This window comes from Saccopteryx bilineata, chromosome 2 (assembly GCF_036850765.1).
Source record: "Saccopteryx bilineata isolate mSacBil1 chromosome 2, mSacBil1_pri_phased_curated, whole genome shotgun sequence".
NCBI lineage: Eukaryota > Metazoa > Chordata > Mammalia > Chiroptera > Emballonuridae > Saccopteryx > Saccopteryx bilineata.
The window spans coordinates 2387362-2412783 of NC_089491.1; the positions used below are offsets into that span (position 1 = coordinate 2387362).

The 25422-nt window shown below is 59.9% G+C and overlaps 1 protein-coding gene and 1 long non-coding RNA gene across 4 annotated transcripts; one reads left to right on the forward strand and one right to left on the reverse strand.

Moving 5' to 3' along the window:
- Positions 1 to 857: 857 nt before the first annotated feature.
- LOC136323840 (uncharacterized) lies at positions 858 to 3485 on the reverse strand. Its single transcript, XR_010729014.1, has 3 exons — positions 3409 to 3485; positions 3183 to 3284; positions 858 to 956 (listed from the first exon to the last, which is right to left on the reverse strand). It is a non-coding gene; the product is annotated as an uncharacterized lncRNA (long non-coding RNA).
- Positions 3486 to 12861: 9376 nt separating this feature from the next.
- On the forward strand, positions 12862 to 20872 carry FCN1 (ficolin 1). 3 transcript variants are annotated; one of them, XM_066255715.1, is made up of 9 exons: positions 12862 to 13234; positions 14569 to 14682; positions 15202 to 15255; positions 16017 to 16052; positions 16942 to 16974; positions 17428 to 17555; positions 17963 to 18092; positions 18916 to 19050; positions 20383 to 20872. In XM_066255715.1, the coding sequence occupies exons 1-9, from the start codon at positions 13132 to 13134 to the stop codon at positions 20628 to 20630; spliced, it is 981 nt and encodes a 326-aa protein (XP_066111812.1). In that variant the 5' UTR covers positions 12862 to 13131; the 3' UTR covers positions 20631 to 20872. The 3 variants fall into 3 exon arrangements, with proteins under 3 accessions (XP_066111812.1, XP_066111813.1, XP_066111814.1); XM_066255716.1 differs by having other exon boundaries at positions 12863 to 13234; positions 16017 to 16032; positions 16940 to 16974; XM_066255717.1 differs by lacking the exon at positions 16017 to 16052 and having other exon boundaries at positions 12863 to 13234.
- The last annotated feature ends 4550 nt before the right edge of the window (positions 20873 to 25422 follow it).

Below are 25422 nucleotides of genomic sequence, written 5' to 3' on the forward strand. Positions count from 1 at the left end.
GTCCAGTGAAGGCTTTGCTTCCGGCCCCAGGTGCAGGGACACTCAGAGCAATGGACGAGTGACAGCCAGTGGCCCCTGCTCTCAAACGCGAATCCCGAGGTCTATGTTGGGGGTCCTCTAACCCAGGGGTCCCCAACCTTTTTGGGCCATGGACCGGTTTAATGTCAGAAAATATTTTCACGGACCGGCCTTTAGAGTGGGATGGATAAATGTATCACGTGACCGAGACAAGAGTCAAGAGTGAGTCTTAGATGAAACAGAGGGAATCTGGTCATTTTTTAAAAATAAAACATTGTTCAGACTTAAATATAAATAAAACGGAAATAATGTAAGTTAGTTATTCTTTCTCTGCAGACCGGTACCAAATGGCACACGGACCGGTACCGGTCTGCGGCCCGGGGGTTGGGGACCACTGCTCTAAAGCACGGACCCATGGCCGGAGTCCCAGTGCTGTGGGGTCCCTGGCTGACCTCACCGAGCCAGGGAGAAGCCGGTGGGGCATACAGACCTGGGCCCGGGCTTCTGCCAGGGGCCAGGGCTTCTCTCCGGCTCACGCCTGCTCCCTGGCGCACTACAGGAATTCAGTGAGTGCTTGCTGAATAGAGGCATTTTGCATGAATTTTAAGAAAAGCTCTGGCTCCAGAGTCCGTGGCGGTCTCTGTACTTCACATGAAGGAGTAAGGGGGTCTGGTCAAGGGTGTGCCCGGGTCAGCTGGTCACCAAGAAGATGCACCATATATCCCCACGTATAAGATGCTCCTTAGTTTTGGGGCCTGAAATTTGGAAAAAAAAAAAAGTCTCACATGAAGTGATTGAACTCAAGTTATATTCATCATAAAATTCATACAACTCCTCATCGCTGTCAAAACTCCCATCCATGAGCTTGTCCTCGTCTGTGTCTGATGACGAATCACTGTCTTCATAGATTGCCTCGTCCTCAGTTCCATCTATGGCATCTGAAATGCCACAACCCCTGTATGAGATGCGCCCAGTTTTTAGACACAAAGTTTTTGAAAAAGGGGTGTGTCTTACACATGGGGAAATATACTGCATCTTGGTCACACGCTGACTTTCAATGTAACCTCGGTGACTGTATTTAAACAAAGACACCGTGGCGGGATTGCGTGCGTGGGCCCAAGTGGGCTCAGAGGCTGGGTGGGAACCCGGTGGGGGGCCTGCTCCCGGAGTCAGCCCTGAGGACACAGGTCCTCTGTGGTCAGCGCTGGGCTCCTGGGAACCCCAGGGAGCTGGTGTGGAGAGGTCCCCATTTGTCAGCACTGTCCTGCTGCCGCCAGGGCTGGGGACACCCAGAGCTGGTGGAGGACGCGAGGAGGTTTAGGGTACACTCGGGGGGGGGGGGACGTGGCTCCCCCAGCTGCTCTGGGAAGGGCTTCAGGGCCGGCACAGCAGAGTGGGAGCCTCTACAGAGGCCAAGCCAGCCGTGGGGCCAAGGCAGCGGCTGTCCGTGAATGCCCTCCTCACTGCGGGTTGTCAGCCACCCTGCCTGCCCACACTGCTGGCCGAGACCCCCAGTGGAAGGGACAGTGGAGCAGAGCTGCTGTCCGGGCTATGAGGAAGATGAGCTGGTGACTCGTCTGACCACAGGGCCCACGTGCGGGCCCAGGACCCGTCCCAGGCAGCGTGGGGTGGGGGTGGGCGGACTTTTCCCAGCTCTGTGCCGAGTCCCTCTGCCGGGATCTGTCTGGCCCTGTGTTCGAGTCTCAGCTGCCCAGCCTGGCCACTGGGCTGCCTGAGACACCAGGTCAGCTGCACACAGGTGAGTGTGTGGGTGAGGCTGGGCGGGCACTTTGGGTGTCACAAGACAGCAGGAGTTTCCTAGCACACTCCAGGGGGCCACAGCCCTCCAGGCGGCTTCCGTGCCCCAGAGACTCTGGGCGGTGGGTTTCTGGGGCGCGGTGGGGGGTGGACTCTGGCATCTGGATTTAAGAAATCTGCCTGGGGAGCCCGGGGTCCTGACGCACGCTGGCTGCTGACCGCCGCCCAGGGCTTCCTTCTCGTCCTGTCCTGAGGCTCCGGTCCCCCCTCTGGCACGCGGATGGACGCTCAGCCTGCTTCCCCACAGGGTGGTGTGTGTGCGCGCATGTGAGCGTAGGTGAAGACGTGTGAGCGTGTCTGTGTGCAGGGGTGAGCGTGTGTGCACGTGTGTGCGCGTGTGTGCACGTGTGTGTATGTGTGTGCACGTGTGTGTATGTGTGTGTATGTGTGTGCCTGACCTCCCTCCCAGGAAGGTGCACAGCTGACCTTGAGGCTAGGGTCCCCTTCTCGCCGAAGCCACCAGGAGGAGCTCTCCAGAGGGACTTGGGCTCAGGGGCGGGGACCAGATTTCTTTCTGTTTCTGACCCTCAGGAGCACCCAGCACGCCGCCTCTTGTTGAACTGACTTCAACTCAGGGCCTGGAAGAAGGTCAAAGGCCCCCAGTGCTCCAGCTTGTCTTTCTGATTATCAGGGACCTACTTATGCCCAAGAGGAGGCTGGCAATCGTAGAACAAGGGGCCGTCTTGAAACCGAGCAGGACCCTCTGCTGGGTGAGACTCCACAGCTGCAGAGCTGGAGGAGGGACCCTGGGCCAGCGGACCTGGGGTGTGTGCTGCACCCGTGCCCCTCAGCCTGACCTCTGGCTGGCTGGTTCCTCGGCCATCAAGAGGAGGGATGGAGGGGCCCCGGCCGGAAATTTAGGAGCTCGGGGTTCATTCACCAGCATCCAGCGGGGTGGCTGGACGGGGGTGGGGTGGGGGCCTATCCTATGCCTCAGTTTCCCCTTTTGTACAAGAGGCTCTCCATGTTTTTTGAGGTCCAGGGTCAGATATGAGAAGTGCTCACAGCCTCTGTTTCCCAGGAAGGGGCTGCCCCCAAAACCTTGCCTAGTCCCTCCCCCCCCACCCCCCAAAAAACATTTCCCAGGACCAGCAGGGAGGCTGGCCAGGGGCTCACAGGTCTGACTAGAGCAGGATGTGGTCGAGGACAGTGCACGAGAAGAGAGGCTTGTCCCAGAAAGCCCCTCTCTGCCTCAGTTTCCCCAGCTCGGGTAACACAACCTCTGAGCTCAGAGGATAAACCTTTCATCAGGAAAGATGAGCCCCGGAACACATCAAAGGGAAGCCTGGGTCAGACCAGCGCTTCCCCCACCCCCCACCCCCGGCTTCTCCACGCACACAGGTCACCTTTAGTGCTTGGTGACAGGTGCAGGGCGTCGGCTCCGTATTCCGTGTCAGCTGGGGGCGGGGACGCAAAAGCGATGTGTAATTTATCACCCGCTCCGAGACCTGGGGGGAAGAATAATAATTATTCTGTCTTGAGCACCGAGAGAGTATTATTTACAACCTCCAACTTCCACGACAGTCTGAATGCCAAGCAGGATGCGCTGTGTTTACCGCCACCTGTCCCCACCGGGACGGAGGCTTCGGAGAGCGAGCGGCACGCCGCTCTACCCGCTGGTGGAGGGGACCACGGCCAGGCCCTCGGCGTTCAGAGGAGGCCGCCGGGCGCTGCGCCCGGGGGCGGGGTGGGGGCGGGGTGGGGGCGGGAGCCAGAGGAAAGAGAACTTCCCTTTTCATTGAAAACAACATGTTTACGGACTGCGCATCCGGGCGGGCGCAGAGAGGCTGGCGCGGCTGGCGTGGGCGGCAGAAGCTCCCTGCGCGCGAGGTGACCCCAGAGCGTGTCCTCCTCACTCTAAGGCTGTCTCCAGCCTGCACCAGGGGGGCGGGGCAGGAAGGCACGCCTGACTCAGTTTCCCTGCTCCTCTGGAGGGGACCAGCACTCGCGGCGGGGGGCTGAGGTGGGGGCGGATGACAAAGGAGCAGCAGGGAAGAGCGTAAACAGTGAAAACCACCCTCCCCGCCCCAAGATCAATCATCACGCAACGTGGGATCCTAGCTGTGCAGAGACTTAATTACCGACAGCCAACAGCCGAGGAAATGAGTTTCTCTCTGGCTGCTCTCCAGGGAGAAAGTGCCGGCAGGGTCCGGGCAGAAACGGGGGTCTGCCTCTGCCGCAGCAGGGAGGCGCTGGGCGCAGAGGGGACCAAAGCCCCTCAGGTCCGAGGGGCGCGGGTCTGTGGGGGTGCAGAAAGGCTCTTAGCTCTCTGTGGAAGAGGGACTGAACCTGTGTCCACCCTGCCCAGCGACTGAGTGTCCCTTGCTCCTCTGAGAACCTGTCCCAAAGCTGGGGGCGGGGGGTGTCAGCCTGGACCCATGCCGAGTCCCAGGGGGAGTCTGGGTGGGGCGCAGGGACTGGCCCTGTTGTGCTTCCTGAGGCAACCACTCTTTCCATGTGGCCAGAGTCTGTCTTTACACTGTGTGTCAAGTGTCACCAGCAAGCTAGTTAAGTTCCCGCCACGTGGTCCGTGGGCAAGAAGGGCCCACACAGTGTGCCGGGACAGTCCCCCTTCTGTCCTGGTGGATGTCCTGTAACACCCTTTGTCCTGCCGTCCAGTGAGGGGCCCGGAAAAGCCAGGCGGGCCCCTCACGGACAGGTCGCACGACCCGGTTCCCAGATCTGTGTGGTGACAGAGTTTCTGGGGGTGATGGGCCAACAGCGTCCCCCGACAGAGACTCGGTTTTGTCACCTGCAAAGTGGGGATAATACTGGGACCTGCTGGGAAGCTGAGCAGTCTCTACGTGAGCATCCTCGGGCATCCCTTCCTCCCCCTCCTCTGCCTTGTGACAAAGGCCCGTGCTCAGTCCCACCTGGCTGTGAGCAAGACCGAGCCCACCCCTCCGCCCCCTGAGTGGGGAGGGACTCGGGAACCTTCCTGGGCCCGCCCACACGGACGTCTGATAGCTGAAGAGGCCCAGGGTCTGGATTCGCAGTGGGGGGAGGGGGGGCAGGCAGGCAGGGAGGTGCTGAAGTGACCTGGTGGGAACCTCAGCCGGTCACTGTCGGGTTTCTGCTCTGACTACGTCCATTGCTGACCACCGCAGGGTAGCTCAGCGTGGTCCACGCTCCCTGCCCGCTGCCCGAGTAGCCCACCCTAGAGCCCTAGAGAGAGCAGGGAGGCAACCGCTCAGCCAGCCTGCAGGGACCGCCCCCACCTGGATGTCCAGGCACAGACCTGGCTCACGGTGGAGGCCGGGGCCCCTGCAACTTCCCAGAATCCCAAATGCACCCCAGAGATGCTCTCTCCCGGCCACGGGGCTGGGGGAGGCAGAGGGGAGGTGCACTGGCCTAGGGTCGGGGAGATAGATGCACAGATTGAATCAGTCACCTCCCCGGTTCAGCCGTCTGGTGAGCAGTGATGCACGTTCAGAAGGAGGGGGAGCCCTCCCCCGAAAGTTTCAATTTATCAGTCTTTACCAGAGAATGTAAATGGTTTTAATCAAGTAATCTCTTGCATCCTGTTCAGCTGAGCTAAACCAGAGAGATTTAATTGCAGGAAGCAAAACTAATTTGAAATCTGCGCGTCCCAGGAAGAGTGCCCCACGAGGAAGCGGGATGCTGGGGGGGGGGGGCGGGCTGGGGGGGGTAGCAACATCAGGAAACAGCGGCTGCGTCCTGGAATAGACAGGACTTTTCCTTCCCGCAAAGCAGCGGTCAGAGGCACTCCCAAAGTCCATGGCCCCCGCTCTCCGCAAATGAACAGAACAGAACGAGGACACCCCCCAGCCCAGGTGTCAAAGACAAGGACAAAGAGAGCCGATAGGGTTATCGGGTGCCATCCCAGCCAGCACTCAACAAACGTCTAGTACATCCTTGTAGATTTTTTTTTTTTTTGTATTTTTCTGAAGCTGGAAAAGGGGAGAGACAGTCAGACAGACTCCCGCATGCGCCCGACCGGGATCCACCCGGCACGCCCACCAGGGGCGACGCTCTGCCCCTCCAGGGGGTCACTCTGCTGCGATCAGAGCCACTCTAGCGCCTGGGGCAGAGGCCAAGGGGCCATCCCCAGCGCCCGGGCCATCTTTGCTCCAATGGAGCCTTGGCTGTGGGAGGGGAAGAGAGAGACAGAGAGGAAGGAGGGGGGGGGGTGGAGAAGCAGATGGGCGCTTCTCCTATGTGCCCTGGCCGGAATCGAACCCTGTTCCCCGCATGCCAGGCCGACGCTCTACCGCTGAGCCAACCGGCCAGGGCCTGTAGATATTCTTTACACCACAGAGGGTGGGCGCCTGCCTGCGGACGGCACCCTCCCTTCTACAGCCCCTCGTGTCTGAGGCGTGCCCAGGTGCCCGGACGCTCAGGGCGGGGGCTGCTCCTGCCCTCAGCAAGCTCACAGGGACCCTGGGCGGCCGAAACACCCTCTCCCTGCTGCCTGTGCGGGTCCAGAGGGGATTAGGCGCCCACTCGGGCCTTGGCCCTGCAGGGAAGGAACTTCAGTGTCTCGACTGTCCTGGGACCCGGGACCACCTCCCCTCGGGAACGGGAGTTGTTGTGACCACCCCACTGGGTTTTCCTAGGAGGACTTGTCGGGAGTGGAGAAACGGTGGAGCCGACTGTCGAAGCGCGTGTGACCCCAGATGGTAGCCGAGCGGCTCCAGGCTGGCAATGCCCTGAAAGAGGAACCGGTCGCCCGAGACGCCAGGGACCGGACGGACCTCCCCCCCGGCGGGTTTCAGTTGAACCCTGAGCTCGGGGAGAGGATCTGCACGTTCTGCCCGGAAAAATCGCAGGGCACCCTCTGACCCTGTTTCAGTTCCTACTTGTCCCTTTTTTTTTTTTTTTGAAGCGTTTCTTTATAAAACGCTGTGTAGGGACATCGTCTAAACGGAAGGCTTGAGACACCAGGTTACGGTTTGCTCACCAAGCTCATTACATTTTGGCCATTTCCAGGTGGATTCTTGAGTTTAGAGTAACCAGCCATCTGGTTTTGCCCAGAACTGAACGTTGCTGAGATCGAGACAGTTCCAGGCAGAAGGGACCTTTGGGGTCAGCCTGCCTGAGCCTTAACCAAGGTCCCCTGTGGTGGTCTGGCAGCTCCGCCCCCCTTTCCCCTCTATCATCGTGATTGGCAGGTGGCCAGCCAATCAGAGGCTTCCCTGGGATTCTTGAGTTGGAGTTGTTGGGCCTTACTCCCTCTGGTCTCCCCAGTCACCAAGCAGGATGGCAGCGGCTCCTCTGCGACCATGGTGGGGTCCTCTCTGGCAGGAGGGGAGAAGGAGCCCAGGCAAGGACCCGGCTTGGGTGGGTCTGCAAACCCGCCCACCTGTCCACAGCCACCTCCCGTCGCTGGGACGACCAGGCGTAAGGATACAGGGAGGGTGGAAGGACGTTCAGTGTGTCCTGGCTCACGCCTTGCCTCTGCCGCGTCAGCCCCGCGTTCCACTCCACCGGGCGATGCCCGGGGACGAGGGAGGCCGAGCGGAAGGTGCTGACGCGAAATAAATATTCTATTCCACTCAGCGCTGCTCCCGTAGCAACGGTGTAGCCAGGGTGAGCTGTACGCATTCTGCCCACACCCGACACCCCTCGGTGTAGCTAGGCTAATCCTGCCCTAATGCAAGTTTAAACATGCAGCCCTCCTCTGTGAACAAATGTCGTGGGCGGCTTCCGCCCATTCTTTTATGCAGAGTAAATATGTTTGCACAAAGGCTCTGGGAACCGAGCGCCCGGCGTGCGTGCTGCACACGCTCAGCACGGCTCTGGCTCTGGTCCCCCGTGCATTCCATATGACAGTCCTGGTCCAGTCTCGTCCCGCGAGCCGGCTGGAGGGCATCAGCGTGTCAGCACCACTGACCCGGAGGGCAGACCACACCCCGGCCCCTGGGGACAAAGAGCCGTAGGCGGGGCCTGAGATGTGATAAACTGGTTTCTCACCTCCTGGATTTTTGTTGCCTGGTCGCAAGCGTTTGAAATACACTCAAGACAAGCAACCATCACCCCCACACACACACACACACAGACACACACACACACCACCCCAAAGCCCCTACTTCCCAATTTGTTCTCCCCGAGTTTCCAAGAGTTGGCAACGACCTCCCCCCTGTGCAGATCGGAGCAGGACCATGCAAGACTATTTCTTCCCAGTGTCCCCCCCCCGCGGTGGGTGGTGGGTGGCGGGTGGCTTGGAGACTCAGTGAAGACGCTAACGACAGGAGGCAGGCACGCAGGGTCCTCCTGCGCGGACCGACTGCAGGCCGGAGACGGCAGGGAGCCCCGAGGGGACTATCTTCCTCCTGAGACAGATAAATTCCAATTTGCTGTGACACCGACGATTCCGGGCAGACACCGGTCATCCGTCTTCAGGTGCCTGGCAGGTGTTCCGCCCGGCGCTATTATCTCTGAGAAATTAAAACAGGCCTCCGGAGGGGCGAGGGGCGCTTCCCGCGGAGCCCAGGGACTGGTCTCCGTCTCCGTTGCTGACCTCTGGGCCGGCTGCTCGAGTGTGGGTTTTCTTTCCCACTCAGTCTCCAAGGCTGGGGGAGTGGAGACGGGGCGAGGAGCTGGGGAGGGGAGTCAGGAACAGGGAAGGAAAGAACGGGAGGTGAGAGAGGGCACCTGGGCTGGGCAGAGAGCTGGGGGTCACCCCGACCCTGGGACACGAGGCAGGACACACTTCCTTCCTCCAGGTCTCCGGGGTCACCCACCGTACCCGTCTGAGGGCCTGTGTGCTGGGGTCGACCCCTTCTGCCCAGCTCTCTCTCTCTCTCTCTCTCTCTCTCTCTCCTTTTTTAAGACATCTAACTGCGGTCGGGTCTACACTTCAGAAAGTCGCCCACTTAAAGGATTAGGGTGTGTTGTTGGTGCGGTCACCAAGCTGGGCAGCTACCCCCACCTTCTAGTCTGAGGAGGTTTCATCACCGGAGAAGAGAGCCCTTCCCCTCCAGCTGCCCCCTCTGGCCTCCAGGCACCAGGGCCCTGCCCTCTGTCTCTGGGACTTGCCCGTTCTGGACACGTCACATAAACGGAGCATCACGTGTGGATTTTCTGACTGGCTTGCTCCGTCAGCACTTTTGGAAGATCTGTCCGCAACTCATCCCTTTTTTTTTTTCTACGGCCGAGTAATATCCCATTGCAGTGGACCCCAGCCTGCCCACACACTCCCCCATCACCGAGCACGCGGGCTGAGCCCAGCTCTGGCTGCTGTGAGCAGAGCTGCTCTGAACGTGGTGCACATGCTGGTCCTCACTCTCCTGGTGCGAACACCTTCCCTCGCTGGTCCCCATGGCAACGCTGAGTCCCTGGAGCTGTCCCTTCTCCCGTTCCTACCTCCTGAGCATTCTTTTTTTTTTTTTCTTTCTGAAGTAAGAAGCAGGAAGGCAGAGAGACAGACTTCCGCATGCGCCCGACCGGGATCCACTTGGCATGCCCACCAGAAGGCGATGCTCTGCCCATCTGGGCTGTTGCTCCTTTGTGGCCAGAGCCATTCTAGCGCCTGAGGCAGAGGCCAAGGAGCCATCCCCAGCACCCGGGCCAACTTTGCTCCAATGGAGCCTCGGCTGCGGGAGGGGAAGAGAGAGACAGAGAGGAAGGAGAGGGGGAGGGGTGGAGAAGCAGATGGGCGCTTCTCCTGTGTGCCCTGGCCGGGAATTGAACCCGGGACTTCCACACTCCGGGCCAATGCTCTACCGCTAAGCCAGGGATCGGGAACCTTTCTGGCTGAGAGAGCCATGAATGCCATATATTTTAAAATGTAATTCCGTGAGAGCCATACAACGACCCGTGTACGTTACACATTATCCAATAAAAATTTGGTGTTGTCCTGGAGGACAGCTGTGATTGGCTCCAGCCACCCACAACCATGAACATGAGCGGTAGGAAATGAATGGATTGTAATGCATGAGAATGTTTTATATTTTTAACGTTATTATTTTTTTTCTTAAAGATTTGTCTGTGAGCCAGGTGCAGCCATCAAAAGTGCCACATCTGGCTCTCGAGCCGTAAGTTCCTGACCCCTGCCCTAAGCCAACCAGCCAGGGCCCCGAGCATTCTTGCTGTTTGCTTTTGCCTCAGGCATGGTGACACACCACTGTGGGTGAGAGCACCTCACTGGACCCCGTTCCTGCTGAGTGTAGGGTCTTTGATTCAAAACAGGATCCTGATACAAGAGCCGGGAAACCTCGCTGTCTGTCCGGGGAGGCTCTCTGGCGGAAGAGCTGGTGATTCTGGGTCAGAGCAGGGAGCCAGTCACACGGGGGTGTGGCTCCCGTGAAGTGTGCATGGGTTTGCATTGTGTGCACAGGCGTGCGGGCCCACGTGTGTGTCCGTGCATGGGTGTGCACAGGCGTGCAGGCCCACGTGTGTCCGTGCATAGGTGTGCATGGGTGTGCGGGCCCACGTGTGTGTCCGTGCATGGGTGTGCGGGCCCACGTGTGTGTCCGTGCATGGGTGTGCATGGGTGTGCGGGCCCACGTGTGTGTCCGTGCGTGGGTGTGCGTGGGTGTGCGGGCACACGTGTGTGTCCATGCATGGGTGTGTGAGCCCACGTGTGTGTCCGTGCATAGGTGTGCGTGGGTGTGCGGGCCCACGTGTGTGTCCATGCATGGGTGTGTGAGCCCACGTGTGTGTCCGTGCATAGGTGTGCATGGGTGTGCGGGCCCACGTGTGTGTCCGTGCATGGGTGTGCATGGGTGTGCGGGCCCACGTGTGTGTGTGCGTGTGTTCTAGGATGAGTTACTCTTGTTCTAGGGAGAAAGGGAACTGGTCTTCTCTCATTTTCATTTTAGGTGAGTCCCTGAGGCTCTTCCTGATTAAATGATTTGTCTAGAAAAATGCCAAGAGACTCAGCAGGCATATTGGACGTCACTGGACACATTAGACTTACAAAATCAATAACATTTATTTATACCAATAACAATCAGAAGATACGGTTTTCAGAAGATGCCTCTTACGGTAGGAACAGAAAGCACTGGGATCTGGGTGTTGACCCCAAAATGTAAAATGGACCGGGGAATGTAGAAGCCGGTCTGAGCGGAGGGACACCTCGCTGTCCAGCGGGAAGACCTGATGTGACACAGACATCGACAGTCACAAGTTCGGGGCGATCCCAGTGGAAGTTTTTTTTCCGAACTCAAAAGCGGTCTGAGACTTGTACGGAAGTGGGTTCAGGTCCATGAACAGCTAAACCCACTTGATGAGACGAGAGGCGAGAAGGTGGACCCGCCCTACACGTGGTCCAGACGTCCCACAAAGACACGGAAGCAGTGCCCTCTGGCGCCAGCCCAGAGCCACGGGCGGGAACCGGGCGTTCTGGGCGCAGCCCACTGACCGCCACTGGGGACGACCCTGGGGCCCACCTGGCAGGAAGGACCGCAGTTGGGCAGACGGTTCTGGAAACTGGCCCACAAGATGGAGGATAACACTGAGTCTCTGTGTGGGGTTCCCCAGACGGATGGATGACCTCGGGAGACGCACGAGTGACGTCCGTTAGCAGAACGCCGGAGGGGGTCTCCGGACTTGGGAGGCGGGAAAAGTTTCATAGACATCAGCTTTCAAAGCAAAGGCTACAACAAGCGCAGGGAAGTGCACGGGCGGGGTTCGTGGGGCGCCCACAGAACGGGAGAAGACGCACACCCTGTCCTGAACCCCCACCACGAGCAGACGGCAACCTCCGTGGCGGGAGACGGGCCACAGCAGGGGAAGAGCCCGCGGGAGGGAGGGCTTGCTGCTCACGTGTGGACAAGCTGCTCAGAATCCCCAGCAGCGGGGGAAGGCAGGATGGTGCACGGCCTGGAGGTGGTGTGTGTGTGTGTGTGTGTGTGTGTGAGCGTGTGTGTGAGTGTCTGAGCATGTGTGAGTGTGCGCATGTGTGTGTGAGTGGGTGTGTCTGTGTGTGAGTGGGTGTGTGTGTGTATGTGTGAGAGTGTGTGTGTGTGTGTGTGTGTGTGTCACTGAAGCCCAGTCCCTGTGCTACTGAGTCACACTGAGGATGCGCTGTGCACACCCGGCCTGCCGGCATCCCTCTCTGGTGCCAGAGCAGGGAGGTTCCCCCAGGCTCTCAGGGAGATGGCCCTGCAGCCTTGGTGGCCGAGGTGGAGGGTGGGGTTCCAGGCCACCTGGGTGACCACACTGGAAACGTGAACGGCTCAGAGATGACGGATCCCTGCCGTTGAGGATGCCTGGCATTCGAAAGCACCAGGCTGCACGTGGGTCCATTCTCGGAGCCACACACACGGGCGCTCACACACTGTCCACCCACACAACGCACGCCTCGTGGAGGGCGCACGGCGTTCAGAATGAGATGCAGCAGAATGCCACTTTAGCGAAGTTATAAATACACACCCAGAAATACTCTCTGTGAGAACGTGGTTAAAATAGGAAGGTACCCACTGAACACATTGCCGTGGAGAAGAGGCCGGCGCGCCCGCGTGTGTGTGTGTGTGTGGGGGGGGTAAGGGCAGAAAAAGCCTAAGAAAGGGGTATAAGTAACAAGAGGTCAGCTGGCGGTCGTGCCCACCACTTCCATGCCCTTTGCTGGTGTCGGCAGAGCCGCTGACCACACTGCCAGGAGGCTCCCGGGAGCGTTACGTCCACCGGGTTCCCCTCAGAGACCCTGGAAGGGGCCAAGGGGACCAGGAGTCCATCCGGGTGGCCGACATTCTCTGGAGGACCCTGTCACCTCGCTGCGGGGATGAGGCAGGAAGACGGGAGGTGTAAGAGAGAGACCAGTGTTTGGACCGGGCAGGGATCCATCCTCACCTGCTTCTGAAAGCCACCTGGACAGGGGGGACCTCGGAGGCCCAGGTGCAGGACATCCCCCCACTGGGCCTTCGGGCTCAGGCACGGGTCCTGCCGCCCTCGGCTGTGAAGGTTCCGGCCCGGCTCCCCTGAGCACCAGCGGGTCAGCTCGGACCCTGAAGGTTCTGGAAATCAGCTGAGGAAGGTAGGCATTTCCAGCTGCCCCTCGTGGCCCTGCCAGCCAGAGCCCCAGGGGTTGTTGGGGTGCAGCTGAGTCACCAGAAGGGAGCTCGGAACCAGCAAGTCAGACCCATCCCAGCACAGAGGGTCCTGGGAACGCTCTTAACTGGGGACAGGGTGTCCTGGCTGGGGGAAGTGAGACTGACTCCCCAGGGCGCCTCAGTGGGGCTCAGCGGGGGAGACCACGCCCTCAGCAGCCCTGTTGCTGTAACCAAGGAGCCCATAAGAAGTGGGAGTCCTCCAGGGAGCTGGGAAACACACCCAGGTTTCCGCCGGCTTCCCCGGCTCCGTGAGGCTTCCCCAGGTCCAACACCAGAGGCCATGCAGCTGGGCCGGGTCGCCCTGGCCCTGGGGCCCGCGGGCCAGCTCCTCCTGTGCCTGTGCATCAAGACCCTGGCTGCCCAGGCTAACGACACCTGTCCAGGTGAGACTGACCGGGCTCTCCGGCACCCGCTTGCCGCTGACTGCACTCGCCGATCTGTTCCCGGGTCCTGGGTGCGTGTGTCCTCTACACGGGTCCGCTTCTGAGGACTCTGGGCGGCCCTCGGGCGGGGAGTCCGCCGGCCGGAGGCCGCCCAGGTGGGCAGGGGAGGAGCCGGGTTCACTACGGGGCTGTGTGACTCACAAGCCGTGATGGGCCCCCACGGAGTGCCACCAGGTTTCCGGTCTCAGCTGTCACTAGGAAGAAAAAAACGACCTTCACCTTCTGTCTTCTGTGGGCTCCCTGGAGAGGTGCCTTACGGGTCTCTAACTGGGGGCCCCCCACACTTCTGAGGGGGTTGTTAATGCAGGTTTCTGGCCCCCCCCACCCCAGAGGGTCTGATTCGGTCAATTCAGTGTCCTGAAGGGATGTGGTCTCCTACCGACCTGGCCCTGAGCGGGTAGAGCCGGCCCGCAGATGGATGGCCAGTGACTGCGGCTGAGGACAGACCAGCCTCCCCGAACGGGCGACAGATGACCACGAAGACGGGCGGGCAGAGGCATGGACGGGGCCCTCCGGCCTTTCCAGTGGCAGAGCAGAGACAGGAGATGGCCTAGCGGACTTGCAGGGCGGGCGTCCCGGGGAAGACACTGTGCACTCCTGCGTTCCCGGAGTGGGTGTTCGTGAGGCTGTTTCAGGCTCGTGGTCGACGCACTTGCACTCCAGGCAGCTGGTAGTGTCTGGGCCCAGGCCTGCCGGACCTGGCTCTGTGTCCTGGGACCACAGGGACCTCCGTGGGCGGGGCCCTCCAGCTCGGGAATTCCCAGGTCATGAGCCCAAGGAAAGGGGGCGACAACGTTCTATTAACCAAAATCCCCCAACTATCTAGTAAATATCTTGTTACTTATTGGAAGTACCCACCGTTTATGAAGCTCTTTCTAGATGCCTGAATAATGCTAAGATTTTTAAAATTTGTGTCATCTGGTCGATTCATCCCAAACCCCTATTTCTAGTCGCATTTTGAAGCCCAGAGGGGCTGAGTGACTTGCTCGAGAACACACAGCTCTAAGGAGCTGGGTTCCCCATGGGCAGGTGGACCCCAAGGCCAAGGCTTCCTGCTGCCCACACCCCAGGGGAGAGGACGGACCAAGTCCTCAGCAGAGGCAGGAAAACCTCGCTTCCAGGCTGACCCTCCAGCTGAGGCAGGTGGTGCTGGCCACGGCCATCTGCCTGGGTCCACGGTCACCATGGTGGCAGGTCCCCTCGGAGGACACCAGCTCTGCAGGCCCTCAGGCCCAGACCAAGCACACTGACTGGCCCCCTGTGCTCCTCTGCAGAGCTGAAGATACTGGGTACTGACGGCTCCGACAAGCTCACCGTTCTCCGAGGCTGCCCGGGGCTGCCCGGGCCCCCAGGGCCCAAGGGAGACACAGGCGCGAATGGGAGCAGAGGTCAGTGCTCAGGACGAGGGTGGGTCACGGAGCTCTTGACCTTACCCTGTGAGACCCCAAGTTGGGCAGTGTCCCTGAGGGTCTCAGGTGGGCAGCGTGGGTCCTGGTCGATCAGGGCTCTGAAATTCCATGGGAGGGAGCCAGTCTCCTGGTTTCCTGAGGAGTCAGTGAACATGCATTTTGTAAGGAAGCGCGGGTTTTGGGGTGACTCACCCCTGGTGCCGGTGGGCTCTCTCCTGAGCTCCGGGCTGAGTGTCTGCAGGTGCTGATCCCCCCGGGGGCTCTGCAGCCACAGAGATTAGGACACATCCCGTTCTCCTGGGGAGGGGCAGCTGGGGCTCGGGCCGTGGCTCTCTGGGAAGCGCTCCTGGTGTCCAGGGCTGGCCTCTGACTGGGCAGTGGGCCCTGTGAGTGCTGGGGTCTGAGTCCCCTCCCTCTAGTGCCCAAGTGTCCGACCTGGCAGGGGGCAGAGGCTCCTGGTCCAGGAGTTCTGTTCAATAATGTGATTTAAATTGGCAGGAGAACAAGGCCTCCCTGGAGCCCCTGGGAAGGCAGGACCCCCCGGACTCAAAGGTAACACCCTGACGAAGGGTGTAGTCCCGAGCAGGACCCCACTCTGGCAGTAAGGAGAGAGCGGAGGGTGTCACAGTGTCATTTCTAGGGGGCTAACCCCTGCTCCAAACAAGATGTTTGGCTCAAACAGGACGTGGGTCCTTGTCCATAGCCCCCAAGTGAGCCCAGGGCGGGATCCCAACCCCAGCCCAGCACTGACTCTGAAATAGCAGTCGGATCTCTCTGTCATCACCTGTCCCCACACCCTGAGCTCACTTCAGCCACAGGGGGTTTTGGGGACAGGACGAGTCCTTCTATGGGTGACAGATGTTCTGCCATGAGCAGCTGTGTCATTTCTCCCTCTCTCTCTCCCTCTCTCTCTTTCCCTCCCTCTCTCTCTCTCCCTCCCTCTCCCTCTCTCTCTCTCCCTCTCTCTCTCTCTCCCTCTCTCTCTCTCCTTCTCTCTCTCTCCCTCTCTCCCTCTCTCTCTCTCTCCTTCTCTCTCTCTCCCTCTCTCTCTCTCCCTCTCTCTCTCTCCCTCTCTCTCCCCCCCTCTCCCTCTCTCTCTCTCTCCCTCTCTCCCTCTCTCCCTCTCTCTCTCCCTCTCTCTCCCTCTCTCTCTCCCTCTCTCCCTCTCTCTCTCCCTCTCTCTCCCTCTCTCTCTCCCTCTCTCTCTCTCTCCCTCTCTCTCTCTCCCTCTCTCTCCCTCTCTCTCTCTCCCCCCCTCTCTCTCTCTCTCCCTCTCTCTCTCCCTCTCTCTCCCCCCCCCTCTCTCTCTCCAGGAGACCGTGGGGAGAAGGGGGCCCGTGGAGAGAAAGGTGAGGTCATCCCGTTGTCCCCAGAGGGTGACTTGGAGACCCTGAACAGAAAGTGGTCCCAGCGTGTGGAGCAGGGGTCCTGGGTTGGCAACCAAACTTTTCCCTCAAAGGGGGAGGTGGTCTGAGAAACAGGATGGGGGTCCACACCCCTCTTCAAGCCTGTCCCAGCCTTGGGAGCAGGGACCTCTCCTGTCCCCCCTGGACTCTCTGCCCGGGGCTGTAGGAAGTTGGGGTGATGCTGGGAAGTGCACGGTCGACAGAAAGTGTGAGCAGCAGGCTGCAGGCACACACAACGTGTGAACACAGTGCCCACACTCAACTGTCCCATAGAGGGGCGTGCTACAGCTATGTAATTATATGCTATATGTGCGTATATGTAGTTTATAAAGTATAAGATCTTTTCTCACATATTTCCTTACAAAACAGTCGAAACATTGAAGAAACGGACACCAGTAAATGTACCCTCCGGGGGTCACTCCTCTGTTACCCCGAGAATAGTTATCGTCCACACTCTCAGTTCAATCATACATTGTGTTCAAATGTAAAACTCCTCAGATGACGCCCAGACCCCATGGAACAGCTGCCCTTAAGCCCATGTCCACAATGGCTGTCCCACCTGTGGGAGTCCCACCAAGGGGACCCCACCTTTTGGCACAAGGCAGCCAAAGGAAGTGGCCATTAGTAAAATCTTAGTGACTCAGTTTCCCCCAGGGGCAGAGGAAGGATCCTGGACCCCCGGTCAGCCAGGACAGGGCAGGCTTTTCTGGAGGGGTAGCTGTGGCCATGCTGGAAGGAACCAGCTAGCGCCTCTAATTCCCACCTGGTGTGCAGGGGACAGGGCTGCACTTCCCACCTTTAACACGTGTCTGCCTGTCTGTCCCACCTTCAGGAGAGCCTGGAACAGCTGAAGATTGTGACACAGGTGGGTGACAACCCTGAATCCATTGTCCCTGTTCTGCCGTAGACCCCAGCCCGTCCCGGCCCCGACCAGCAGGGAGCACGGGGCGGAAGTCCAGCCACATGCAGCCCCCGTGCTGTCTGGTTGACCCGGGGGGCCCTGCCTGTCCCTCCTCTCCATTGGCCAATCAGAGAGGGCAGCTGTCAGCCCAGACTTGTCCCCTCCTTAAAGACCAGGAATGAACTGTGCCTGGGCATTAAGACGGGGGACCGTGTGGTGTTGAGGATGGCCTGGCTGACCGGGCTTGGCCATCACAGCAGGTGGCCTTGGGTGGAGGGGACGTGTCCGTCTGTCCCAGGTGTCAGAGTCCTCCCCGCCTGTGCAGACGCCCAGGGCCCCGGCCTCTCCCTCCTCCTGGCCCTGCCCCCACCCCGCCCGGGGCCTGTCATGGCATCCACGACCCGCATCCCTTCCCAGGACCTCGGAACTGCAAGGAGCTGCTCACCAGGGGGCACTTTCTGAGCGGCTGGCACACCATCTACCTGCCCAACTGCCGGCCCCTGGCTGTGCTGTGTGACATGGACACGGACGGCGGGGGCTGGACTGTGAGTGTCAGGGCGGGACGGCCGTGTGGTCCCTGGGCGGAGACGCTCGTGCCCGGGAATCTCACAGACCAGGTTCTACGTGGAGGGAGGACACGTGCTTTGTGGCCTCCGTCAAACTGCCCAGTCCCCTCTGTCTGGGTCTGCCCCCCTCCTTCACCAGGACAGAGAGTGGCCGGCAGTGGGCAGGGAGTGGACCCAGGCCCTGGAACAAGGCCCAGCAAGAGCTCTGTTCCCTCCGCTGTGTGGCTTTGGGCCTGTCGCCTGGCCTCTCTGAGCCAATACTTGCTCACAGTGGACACCAGTCTGACCTCCCCTGGGGTCTGGATGGGCCCACGAGGCCGTGCACGGGTGCCTGGCAGTGCTGGACGGCAGCGGGCCCCTCTCCCGAGCCCTCTCATTCCCCACAGGTGTTCCAGAGAAGGGTGGACGGCTCCGTGGACTTCTACCGGGACTGGGCCACCTACAAGCAGGGCTTTGGCAGCCAGCTGGGCGAGTTCTGGCTGGGGAATGACAACATCCACGCCCTGACCGCCCAGGGTAAGGACAGTGCCGTGGGCCTGGGGTCCTGGGGCCCTGAAGTCCACATGCCCCTTCCTGACCTCGGACCTGGGCCGTCAGGAACAGAAGACGGCTCCTTCTCCTCCACATGTGGTGGCCTCTGAGGACAGGAACTGTCACAACCGTGACGGGATGGGACGTGTATTCTCTTAGATGCTGAGTGTTAGCCAGAGAGGAAGTGGATTATGGGGTAAAGACCTCCTCTGGTCACGAGCTATTGGTATGTTAGAACCCAAGACCGGAGGGACACAGAGGTCATCATCGGGGTTCTGCCCAGTGCCCGGCCCTGACCTCTCCGCCCACTGCGTCTCCTTCCCTGATGCGGGCTCAGGCGAAGAGCCGGCCCCACCCCGTCCTCCCACCCCCGGCAGACCAGCTCTCAGGGTCAGAGAGGGACAGCGTCTTCACCACTGACTCACCTGTCAGGGTCATCTTGTCACTAGCCTGGGGGACTGCAGAATTCTTTCTGTCCTTGTTCCCTTCGACTGTGTACTGAGACGTCACTCTCAGACAAAGGAGAAAGCAGTTTCTCACACCAGGCGCTGAGTGAACTCACAACCCACTGCAGGGAAATGCCACTGGGGGTTGTGTTCTGTCCACTGACCACGAGTAGGGAATTTGGGGTTCGGTGGAAGGACCCATGGAAGTAGGTTTCCATAACCTCTTAATAACCAAGGACAGTCTATATGAACTTGGAGGAGCTTCCCCTTGGATGCCAGGTTCAAATAGTCCCTGAAAATGTGCCCAAATTCCAGAGGTATGGGGTCCCTCCTTGTGGGAACTTACAATCTTTCTGCAACAGGGACCAGCGAGCTCCGTGTCGACCTCGTGGACTTCGAGGGCACCCGGCAGTTTGCCAAATACCAGTCATTCAAGCTGGGGAGCGAGCAGGAGAAGTACAAGCTTGAACTGGGTGCCTTCGTCGGGGGCACCGCCGGTGAGTGTCTCCCCGGGCAGGGGCGTGCGGGGATCAGAGGGAACCTGCTTGGTGTCCTGTCTGCGACTTCTGGGCGTGGCTGGGTGGAGACTGCACATCACTGTCATCCCTGTGTGAGGATGGCATGGCCCTGACCTCACTGTACATGCAGAGGACACAACACACGTGCTGACAGGACGGGGTTAATCTCGCCATCACTGAGGCTGTGGTTCCGTCACTGATGAGAAAGGGGAGAGGGTGACTTAGCCCCGTTCTGTGGGGCTCAGTGCAGCCTGTGCTGCCCGAGTGTCCCAGTGGAGCCCAAGCTCTACTCGATCAGGCGTCCCTGATTCGACTTCCCCGTGCAGTGGGACACCCCTGCTTGTCAGCAGGGCTGGCAGCCTCTTCCAGACCACTCTTGAGGCGGCTGTGAGGATGCTACTGATCAGTGCCGACACTAACTGCCCCTGGAGGAAAAACACAACCGACACACAAGTTAGTTGCAAGAATCACACAGGCAGTTTATTACAAATCCTTTCGATGTGCCTGGGTGCAGCTTCCGGGGGCCCCGGGGGCGTGCTCCTCTGGGCTGTCTGTGGTCAGAGCAGCGTGGAGACAGTCCACATTCACGCTGGAGTCTGGGTGACTACAGCAATGGGGGGGGTGTGGAGGGCGGGGGCTTTAGTACCTTTTCTGGCCAAGGCCTCTTAACGGGTGTCAATCTGCAGGAATATCACCTCAAACCTCCTTTTTGGGAGTTCCTGGCAGGGAGCCCTTTTTATGTGAATCTACTGAAATGTCACATTGGGCCACTTTTAAGTTGTTCCTAGGGAAGCTTCTTGTTTACCTTAACTTAGAGATATGACATCAAGCCACTTCTTACCTATGTATAACTTCACACACACACACTAACTGGGCCCTGCTGGAAAGTCAGAGTCTGTTTAGCACATCTGCACACGTGATATTAATTCCTATCCAGACGGCATAACTTTAATTAATTTCCTTAATTAATTTTAACATTAAATCTTACTTTTATATATCTTTCCATATTTTTTATATTTCTATATAGTCTATTTAATTACTATAACATTATATTATTACAACATTGAGGATCCTGGCATTCCGGGCAGTGTGGCTCCCCTCTGAGGGACAGCTGCCCGTGAACTGGCCGGTGTGGAGTAGACGAGGGGATGCGGAGGCCGCTGTGTCAGCAGAGGGAGTGTCCCCTTGGGTCACATGAGCAGCACCCTTGGACGTGTGCGGTGGACAGTGCTCTCAGCTTCACAGGACCGGACCCCGGATCCAGGACCCCCGAGCACTGTGTGTAAAACTCCCCACTTTCCTTCCGAGCAGGTGATTCCCTGATGCCCCACAACAACCACCCTTTCTCCACCAAAGACCGTGACAATGACAGCAATTCAGGGAGCTGTGCTGAGTCCTACCGAGGAGCCTGGTGGTACTATGACTGTCACGTGTCAAACCTGAACGGTCGCTACCTGAGGGGGACCCACACCACTTATGCCGCCGGCATTAATTGGCTTTCGGGAAGAGGCTACAACTATAGCTACAAGTTGTCTGAGATGAAGGTGCGACCCACTTAAGGCAGGTGGCCTGCTGGGGGCGTCTCCTACCAGGTCCTGAGCTGCCCCAGCGGAGGACAGGGGTCTCATGTAAATGAGGGAGTCCACCCTGTCCCCTGTCCCCTGTCAGTGACCCTCAGCTTTGTGCCCTTGACCGACTGCAAGCCCTTTCCGTCCCCCCTGCGGGGATAAAAGTGACCGATGCCCCAGACCTCGCCAACAGCACACAGTCTCAATAAAGGCTTGCTCACTGCACAGACACAGCCTGGGTCCTTGTCTCTGGCTTTGTGCTGGTCACTGGGCGTGAGCCCCTGTCCATGCCCCCCTGTGACGTGGCACTGTAGGAAGTTCCTGATGGTGTAAGACGGGTCAGCAAAGCCAGGCCTGTGGTGTCTGTGCCAGTGAGGTTCAAGGTCACTCAGCCCCCGGAGGCTCCCTGTCGCCTGGCTGCAAGCTGTCCCTCATGTCAGGTTTCCGGCTGTGGGAGGAGCAAGCAGGGGACACAGAGACCATGTGACCCAGAGTCCTAAAGCCTCCACTAGCCAGCCCTTTGAGAACGAGTTTACTGACCCGTGGCTCAGCGAGGAAGTGTCCAGGTCCCAGCCTCCTGGTAGCTCTAGGCCTCCCCATTAATCCCCAGGTTCCCCTGTGGGACCTCGTACAGAGGGAATTGTGTGTCTTCAAGATCCTCAGCAAAATAAAAGTAAAGTGCAGAAGATCTGGCCACTCTGAATGCCCATGGAGAGGGAAACACCGACACGTGAGTGTCCAGTGCAGAGCTTCCCGCGCTGACCTCAGACCAGCCGTCGGGAGAGACACTCCTCTGCCAGGCAGGCCCCGCCCATGAGGGGCCCAGTGGCCTATTAACACGTGGTCCCCATCCTTAGCGACGGAGAAAACCCCCACCCCAGGGCCCTTTCCTCCAGGCCAGGGCGGCCGAGGCCTCAGGGGGCCCCACAGGCTGGGCTTTGCCCGTGTGTCATCACTGGACACTCAGGTCACTTAGCTGACGAAGATATGACAGCACGGGGCTGACACCCCCTCCCTCCGGGGAGCACCCGCTGGGCAGAGCCCTCTCTGAAGGACAGGCGGACAGTGTGCATGGGGAAGGGGCTCCCGGTCTCGCAGGGAGAAAGAGGCTCTGTCCAGTTGCCTGGGACAGACAGTCTGCTGGAGCACGTTCTCTCTGTCCCCTCCTCGCAGCCTGTCCGCCGGGCGGCGTCCACACGGAAGAGCCGGTACAGAGGGAATCCTGACTGAGCTGGTGTGGACCCCGTGCAGGCTTGGCCGCGGCAACCCCTGTCCCGTCTCCCAGAGGAAAACCCCAGGTCAGGGCCAACTCACGCAGTCACTGCATCCCTGGGCCACACTGTGTCCTGTTATTGCTGTGACGTCTGCTGTCAACGCACACGCGTGTTACACAGAAGCTGGTGCAGAACAGCTCTGCTCACACATCTAAAATCCGTGGCAGGGGCCGTGCAGCCGGAGGGTGGGCAGAGGGCTAAGGATGTTTGTTAGATGAACCTGCTGCCTCCAGGACCCCAGCCAGCCGTGCTCGGGGCAGCCTTAGCTCCCGGGAAGAGCCAGGGCCCAGAACATCAGGAGTGTGTACCCACACGGCCGGACCAGGAGGGACCCAGGGAACAGTGGGACTTGGGGGGACTGACCAGGAGGGGCCCAGGGAACAGGGGGCTTGGAGGAACTGACCAGGAGGGGCTCAGGGAACAGGGGGCTTGGAGGAACTGACCAGGAGGGGCTCAGGGAACAGGGGGCTTGGAGGAACTTACCAGGAGGGGCTCAGGGAACAGGGGGCTTGGGGGGACTGACCAGGAGGGGCTCAGGGAACAGGGGGCTTGGAGGAACTGACCAGGAGGGGCTCAGGGAACAGGGGGCTTGGGGGGACTGACCAGGAGGGGCCAGGGAACAGAGGGGCTTGGAGAAACTGACCAGGAGGGGCTCAGGGAACAGGAGGCTTGGGGGGACTGACCAGGAGGGGCTCAGGGAACAGCGGGGCTTGGGGGGACTGACCAGGAGGGGCTCAGGGAACAGGGGGCTTGGAGGAACTGACCAGGAGGGGCCCAGGGAACAGGGGGCTTGGGGGGACTGACCAGGAGGGGCTCAGGGAACAGGGGGCTTGGAGGAACTGACCAGGAGGGGCTCAGGGAACAGGGGGCTTGGGGGGACTGACCAGGAGGTCCCCAGGGAACAGGGGGTTTGGAGGAACTGACCAGGAGGGGCCCAGGGAACAGGGGGCTTGGGGAGACTGACCAGGAGGTCCCCAGGGAACAGGGGGCTTGGAGGAACTGACCAGGAGGGGCCAGGGAACAGGGGGCTTGGAGGAACTGACCAGGAGGTCCCCAGGGAACAGGGGGCTTGGAGGAACTGACCAGGAGGGGCCAGGGAACAGGGGGCTTGGGGGGACTGACCAGGAGGGGCCAGGGAACAGGGGGCTTGGGGGGACTGAGCAGGAGGGGCCCAGGGAACAGCGGGGCTTGGGGGGACTGACCAGGAGGGGCCAGGGAACAGAGGGGCTTGGGGGGACTGACCAGGAGGGTCGGGGGGACTGACCAGGAGGGCCCAGGGAACAGCGGGGCTTGGGGGGACTGACCAGGAGGGGCCCAGGGAACAGTGGGGCTTGGAGGAACTGACCAGGAGGGGCCCAGGGAACAGTGGGGCTTGGGGGGACTGAGCAGGAGGGGCCCAGGGAACAGCGGGGCTTGGGGGGACTGACCAGGAGGGGCCAGGGAACAGAGGGGCTTGGGGGGACTGACCAGGAGGGTCGGGGGGACTGACCAGGAGGGCCCAGGGAACAGCGGGGTTTGGGGGGACTGACCAGGAGGGTCGGGGGGACTGACCAGGAGGGCCCAGGGAACAGCGGGGCTTGGGGGGACTGACCAGGAGGGTCCCAGGGAACAGCGGGGCTTGGGGGGACTGAGCCATCCGCAGGCAGGGAAGGTGGAGGAAGCAGTCCAGGGAGCCGAGGTCTTACAGAGTGAGGTTGTTCCTGGACGTTTCTGACCCCAAACAGGAACAGGTGAGATTTTTAAAGCCTTCAGTCCTGCCTGGATAGCTTGATTAGTTATAGCATCATCCCAAAGCACAAAGGTTGCCTGTTCAGTCCCTGGTCGGGGCACATACAGGGACAGATCAATGTTCCTGTCTCTTTCACCCCAATCCTCTCCTGCTAAAATCAATAAATAAAAAGCCCCTCAGTGACGTAGGTCCGTGAAGTCCTGTGGGACCAGACTGACTCACCTTGTAGTGACCACCCTTCCTGCCCCACCTGAGAGCTCAGAGCCCCTCCCTGAGGGGACGGGAGACACGGGGGTGGACTCCCAGACACCCAACCTGAGGACTTCAGGAGGACAAGACAGGACCAGACCTCAGAAGGCTCTGGTTTCCAGGTCACGGCCGTAGCGACCGCCCCTCCCAGGCCCGGCATCAGACCCAGACCCCGGCAGAAACACATGTGTGCTGTGTCACCGCCCTGAGGTGGGATGGCTGTCTGTCAAAGTCACTGGCTGTCACTCGTCTTTACTCTGATGGGCCCCTGGTGAGGGCCGGGATGCGGGAAGGGGGTGGGGAGGGACCCTGCGATCTCGTCCTCGTCCCCAAACCCAGTCCAGGCTTTGAGCTGCTCTTCCCCCCATCGATCTCCTCAGCAGACTTGAGCCATTTAATGTGGTTGTCATTGTCACAGTGACCAACCAGCCACATGCCTGGGTGGTGGCCAGCGATCTGATCCCTGCAGCTCACAGGAGGTTGGAACCCCACTGCCCCTCCCCAACATGGGGCAGAAGTCCCAGCCCGGAAGCCATGACAGCCGAGGACCACCTGGAAATGTCCATCTGTGCCTGGACAGCAAGCACTGCCCCCTAGCGTCCTGCACCGTCCACGACAAGAGGGGTGTTCTCAGTTCATCTGGGGTTGAAACGTAAGTCACCGAACCCTAGAACAGGAGAGTGAGGTGTAGCTGGTTGGGGTCAAGGTCCCCTGCAGAGTGAGGTCAGCGTCTCCGCGGCTCCTGACCATCCCGCTCGATCTTTCCTTAAAGACCCGGGACATGAGGAGGTCATTGTCGTCTTGGACAGCATGCAGGGTGGCCTGGGGTGTGACCAGTGACCTCAGAAGGTCTTCCTCCTGTCAGATCTGCGCCTGCTTCTCACAGAGCTGACCCGTCCAGCAGGAACTCTCAGTTGCTTGTCCACATCCTCAGGACGGGTCCGACTGGGCTGGTGGCCAGGACGAGGGCGTCAGGGACAGAACGCATAGTCAGAGAGCAGCACAGAAGAGCCCGCCACCGAGGATGCCACAGGCTAGAGGCGCACGCAGCCGCTGTGGGGCTCAGGAGGGTCCCCAGGTCTCAGAGTTCGGGTCACCTGTCCCGCCGGGGACTGCCCGGTGTCCTGAGCGGGTATCGGTCTGGTTTCGCTGCCCCCGTGCGTCCCGCCTGCGTGCGTGGTGATCCTGATCTGTGACACACACTTGTCTGTGTGTCTGTCCAGCACTCCCGGCGTCTCCCAGACCGGTGTGGCTCCACTGGGCCTGAGTGTCCCGGCCTTTCCTTCGCTGGACATGAGGTCAGAGAACAGCACGCTCGCCTCTCTGAAGCCCGTCCGTCCGTGGAGCCCAAGCCTGACTGTCCACCGGGACACGTGGGGCCACAGAACATGACACGACCACGTCTGTCTGTTAGTTCTCCACTTAAGACTGGATGGATGAGACTTTATTTAGAATAGGACAAACTCTTTAATATTCTAAGACAGTGAGCTCTCAAACCTGTCCTGACTCCTCACAGTAAAAGTCCTCATTC